The sequence below is a fragment of the Octopus bimaculoides genome, chromosome 4, assembly GCF_046866305.1.
Source record: "Octopus bimaculoides isolate indiv1 chromosome 4, ASM4686630v1, whole genome shotgun sequence".
Classification (NCBI taxonomy): Eukaryota; Metazoa; Mollusca; class Cephalopoda; order Octopoda; family Octopodidae; genus Octopus; species Octopus bimaculoides.
Window position 1 is genome coordinate 115,463,691 of NC_142931.1, and position 6,186 is coordinate 115,469,876.

Genomic DNA, 6,186 nt, shown 5'->3' on the forward strand with positions numbered 1-6,186 from the left:
GGTTAGTGTATTCGGCTCACAATTGTAAGGTCATGAGTTTGATTCCCAGCAGCGCATTGTGTCCTTGAGCAAGACACTTTATTTCACATTGCTCTAGTTCACTCAGCTGGCAAAAATCGAGTTGCACCTGTATTTCAAAGGGTCAGCCTTGTCCTACTCTGTGTCATGCTGAATCTCCCTGAGAACTACGTTAAGGGTACACGTGTCTGTGGAATGCTCAGCCACTTGCAAGTTAATTTCACAAGCAGGCTGTTCCATTCATAGGTCAACTGGAACGCTTGTCACCATAACTAATGGAGTGTCAGTAGTGTACACATATATATATATATATATATATATATATATATATATATATATATATATATATGTATTACACTCTCGGAGTGGTTGGCGTTAGGAAGGGCATCCAGCTGTAGAAACTCTGCCAGATCAGATTGGAGCCTGGTGTAGCCATCTGGTTTCACCAGTCCTCAGTCAAATCGTCCAACCCCATGCTAGCATGGAAAGTGGCCGTTAAACGATGATGATGATGATGATTACGAAACTCGGTGTTATATTATACCGAATTTTACCTATAAAGTTGGAATAAGTTTTTATATATATATATATATATATATACACACACACACACACACACACATTAATGCTTGTTTTACGCTGAGTTATACTAAAAATTTAACATTAAACTGAAGAATTACTCAATACCACAAGGTAAAAGTGACAGTGGCTGCAAAGTTTTGGCCTGCTAACCTTTGTTGACTGTCCAACAGAAGCTAGTAGATTGAAACTTTGAAGTCACTTTCATCCCTTTCTTGTAAAAGTATAACACTCTCTCTCTCTCTCTTATTATGAGAGTGCATACTGGATTTGAAGCAAAGTAGAATTTAAAATTTGAATAGTAGACATCAGGAAGAAATAAGGAACAACTATCTTAAAATATCAATGACAAATGATATAAAAAAAAATCTAAGAAAATATTTTTACTTAGGAAAGGAGAAGGCTGGTTTGATGTGCATTTATAAGTAAAATATCAAAATATCAACAAAAAAAATCTTAATGAATTCACTATTAAAACCAGTATTATTTGTAGTGAAACCATTGCAGGATAGATTGATATAGACTAAGTTATTGTAGATAAAATATTCCAAGGAATATAATCAATTACAATGTAGTTATCGAAGGCTGAAAGGAAAATTGGGTTGAGCAGGATTTCAACTCAGAATATAACCAAATAACCCAAGATATTTTGCTAGGCACACTACTGATTCTGCCATCTATATGCCTAATATCAAAAATATCGAGTTATTCACACTGGAGAAAATGAAATATTCTAAAGTTTCGACCTTACTTTGATGATAAACTTTCAAAATATGATAATTAATCAAAACTCTATCAAATGTTTAACACTGCCTACAAAACCCCTTTTTGAGACATATTTTCATTTGTACAAAGCAGTCTAATTGTTATAAAATTTTGTGCTTTGTAATTTTTTTAACCATAAATATTGTTCCAGTTCACTAAATAATAAACAACCATATTGTCTTATAGCATGGGTGTCACCAAATGGCAGGCAAAGTATTGAAAATAGTAATTAAATAAAAAAAAAAAGGTAGCCTTGGTTAACATGAATTACTCAACTTCCCTCAATCTATAGAACCTTTTGTGGTGTTGGCAAAAAATATTTTTTTCTTTTAAAAAAATAAGGAACTCACCTTGAGAAAAAGATAAAACTGGATGAAAAGAAGGATCCAAAAGTGACAACCTTTCATGTAAAGGCATGAGGTCAGGATCTAAAGTTTGAGTGTTATTATAACGTCCTCCACACATAGCACAAGGAATAACTGGAGTATAACAATGACATTTTACAGTTGAAAGACGAGTAGCTTTTCGATATAACTGGTGCAAACCAGCAGTTCGAAATAGTTTCCTTTTTCTGTAGCTTTTTACAGGGCGACACCTTGCAGCCTGACATGTAACATCAACAGGCACAGTAGGTGTAGCTAAGGATTCTGAATTCTCTAACAGTAGCTTATCATCAGTCTTTACTGTTGGTGAAGCTACATCACTGGTTGAAACACTTTTTCCATTATGGTTACTATCAATTAATCCATTTAAGGATTTCTGTGTTGAGGACTGACAAGTGTCTTTACCACTAGACATTGGTGATGTCAGACCAAGAGGTAAAATGCAGTTAACTAATGACTGATTAAATTTTGAGGACTGAAAAACAAAGGGTTTATTAGATTTTTCTGTTCTCTTCTCTCCACTTTTTTCCTCTTGATTGAGGATTTCTCCTGTCCGTGAATTATATGTTACAGGTTGAGTTTGTAGAGATTCAAATATCAAGTCCCCTTTCTCACTTCTTATTTGTCTGTGTGTATCACTTTGCTGTCGTATTCGATATTCCAAATCAGAAACTTGAGCCTGTAACCAAGTCCATCGTGAAGCAATGGCGGAACGCTCAGCAGCCCATTTCCATTCAGATCTTCGATGACTGAAAAACAAGAAAATTAAAAACAATCAGCATTCTACTAATAATAAATTTTTGAAAGTACAAAACTTGTGTACTCATGTCTATTTTTTTCATTTCACATATCTAACAAATCAGAATCATACTTTTTGCAAAAGCAATTGAATACCAATAAATTTCATATAATCATGAAGAATTAAATATATTAATGTAAATATGAAAATTATATTACAACTGAAAAGCCAAATAAATAAACAGCTTTTATTTCTTTTCCTGTAATACAGAAGGATTAACAAACAATACTAATCCAGCATAAGACTTTTCTAATGATCTTACACAGCTAATTAAAACTGAGCATTGTGCTTCTAATAAACAGAATAGCAAAAGGTTTTGAATGAAAGAGAATTGAACAGAAATGAAAACTAACCAATAAAACTGGGAGAGTTAGTTTTGTTATATAAACCAATCCCATGAATGGAGAAAATTTAACTGGAAATTCTCATTTTATGCTTATCTGAATAAGCTGCATTAACAGTGCACAACATCTCCATGATTAAAATTAAAGGTATTTTAGTGTCATCATTATTTTTGTCTTTATAACAATGTACTGTATAAAGATATGTGTAACAAAATTGAATCATGAAAAAAAATTTACACAAGATGTTTTGACAGTTTGATGGGCTATATTGTCTGCTTTGGCATGGTTTCTATAGCTGGATACCCTTCCTAATGCCAATCACTTTACAGTGTTCTGGGTGTTTTTTTTTTTTCATGTGACATCAGCAGTGACATTTTTTTTTTTTTAAATGGCACTAACACCAGCGGGGTTGCTGAGTAACTTGCGGGACAAAAGACCTTTCAGCCAAGAAAGGGAGTGGAACCGTAGGGAAGTAGCTTTGTGCCAAGTGAGAGGTTAGAGTATAATAGGGGAATAGAGATAGGTGTTTACTATAGAGAAGGATACTTGGCTACCCCGGCCACAAAAGTCACACACACACACACACACACACAAAAAAAAATCTTTTATCTTTTGTTTCAGTAATTTGACTGCAGCCATGCTGGGGCACCACCTTAAAGGGTTTTAGTTGAACAAATTAACCTCAGGACTTCTTTTTAAGCCTAGTACTTATTCTATTGTCCCTGTTGCTGCACCACTAAGTTACAGGGATGTAAATACACTAACACTGGTTGTTATGTGGTGGTAGAAGACAAACAGATATACATACATAGATATGCCTTTCTGTTATGTATTTACACATGCCCATATACATATACTAGCAAACAGATCTGTCCTTTGTACGGTTTAAGTTGCTTTGGTGGTAATTTTTCACTAATTTTACTACCCAAAAGGTTTATGAGTAGCACAGCAATCTAAGATTTCCATTAACCTTGGAACAAAAAATGAAATTGAAGGCTAGTTGTGGAGGCTGTTGCATTTTAATGATCATAGAACATACAAGTTTGCAAGTGATGCAAAGAAGAGCTACTGAAGTGTCTTGGGAGTACAGATGACTACAAAATACAATTGTTTTACATGAAAGCAAAATTTCTTGTCAGTAACAGCCACATAAATGGTGTAAGGAAATTGAAGGAAGACATTGAAAGTTCCCCTCTGCAAGTTTATTTTATTCAACAGCAAAGGGAGCTATTTTTTCGGAGAGATAAGCTAACAAAAGCCCCTTTATTCTATCTTCCCACATAGCCTAAACATAAATTAACAGTGAATGCTGCATAAAGTTAAACTGGTATGGAGCTTTCTGAAAGATATGTATAGCTTTCACTGGTGGAAACAAAACTCTTATTTAAAGGTTGATTCTTTAGGACGAATCATATGTGGTTGTCTAAAAAAGGGCTAGAACAACAATGCTAAAACACATTTGAAACAATGGACATCGGTCAAAATATGATAACGGATGGGTATATAAGCATCCTTGAAGGTACACAAACAGAAAAGAAGAAAGGGAACATCATCTTTAAAGTAACTCAGAATAGGTAATGCTAAGCTTACTAAAGTTTAATGCAGTTTAAATATGTAGATTAAGTATTTGGTATTGGATATTCATCACATACAGTGTTCCTAGTCAACTGAAGCACTGTCATAGGTGAACAGTGAAAATAGACAAAATCCTTTCACTTACAAAAAGATACAAAAAAATATGGAAGACTCTACATACAAAAAAACTATGTCCATTTACATCCAATTACACAGGAGCTCTAGGCAAAACATTACAGTGCACGACCATCCTTAGGACATAGGTAATGTGTGCATAAAGTTTGGTGAAAAATGGCTGAGAATTGTGGAAATGTATGCGTTGATCATTATATACACACATACTGCGATTTATATATACTAGATAAGGTGTGATCATAGGCACATAAATCTTTTCAATACTAACCTACCTGAGACTGCCTTTTGGTCTAGGATACAAACTTTCTCATTTAAGTATCTAAAACCTTTTTAAAATTTCATATTAATTTATGTTCCAAACACCAACTTAATAACGACAAAGTTGTTTTACTAAATTCATTATTTTTAAAAATTACTGAAAGGGTCATGTATTTCAATAGAAATAAGATAACAAAAAGGTTAATGCTTAGATTATTGTATACTTTTGATTTATTAATGTGATTTGTTGTTGTAAAGTAATTATTCATTTTGAATGAAACAGAAACAAGATAGAGTTTTGCCAAGCCCCAGGTTAGTATGATCAAAGATATTTCAGCAAAGACCATAATTTATTTAAAACTAAATGTTCAATCCATCACCCCATTAAAACAGTGGGGTGTTGAGGGAGACTTGGCTGCTATTCTAAACAGGTCAAACATCCCTGTAGAAATCTCCTTATTGAAATATTAGTTACATTTCTGAGTGATTTCTGTTGGATTAACCCTACAAATGAAGGGGTGAAACAAGGTGTTTTTGAACGTATAAAATTCATAAGGAACCCTTAAATTATCAACAAGGCACCTCAATATGGTTGTTCAACCTGCTACAAACAACTGGCAAATACCTACCAACCCTCCACTCATACCAACAAATAGTAAAGGTCACAGCACAGTTAAAAAAAAAAAACAAGTGGTCACAGCTGGAAAGACTGATCATCTGTCTGCTCAATCATGCTGACACAGGATTAATCAACACCATATTATACACAAACACACACACACTCACGCCTATACACAAATATAAATACATATTTTACATAAACATTTATACAAATTTAGATATATAAACATATAAAGTAACTTAACCAAAAGAGAACTTAGTCACACAAGCTGTATGGCAACCTCACTAGAGTTGGTGCTACATATAAATTTTTTTAAAAAAAAGGTTTTTAATAAAATAAAAGCACCCACTACATACATTACAATAAAGTGGTTGGCATTAGGAAGGCATTAGAGCACGATGCAGTCTTGGATTCATGAGATCCTGTCACATTTAACTCCTGACAGCATGCAAGATGTGTGTGTGTATACACACACACACACACACACACACAAAATCAACATTTAACGTCCATTTTTCCATGCTTACCTGGCTCAGAGGAAATTTGCTGAGACAAATTTTCTTGTTAGATGCCCTTCCTGTTACCTACCAACACTCATCTGTTTCAAATTATGGCATTATTCCTTGTTTCCATACTTATTTTTACACAAAATTGGAAATGAAGGATATTACATGAAGTAAAATCTAAGGAGACAGTAATGCACACACA

At 33.8% G+C, this 6,186-nt stretch overlaps 1 protein-coding gene across 7 annotated transcripts in view; it reads right to left on the reverse strand.

Moving 5' to 3' along the window:
• LOC106881694 (KAT8 regulatory NSL complex subunit 1) overlaps positions 1-6,186 on the reverse strand; it is a 102,020-nt gene that overhangs the window by 29,391 nt on the left and 66,443 nt on the right. For all 7 annotated transcript variants that reach the window (XM_052967360.2, XM_089351185.1, XM_052967362.2 and 4 more), the window contains one exon: positions 1,713-2,494. In XM_052967360.2, coding sequence (XP_052823320.1) covers positions 1,713-2,494 — 782 coding nt within the window. The remainder of the gene's footprint in view (positions 1-1,712; positions 2,495-6,186) is intronic.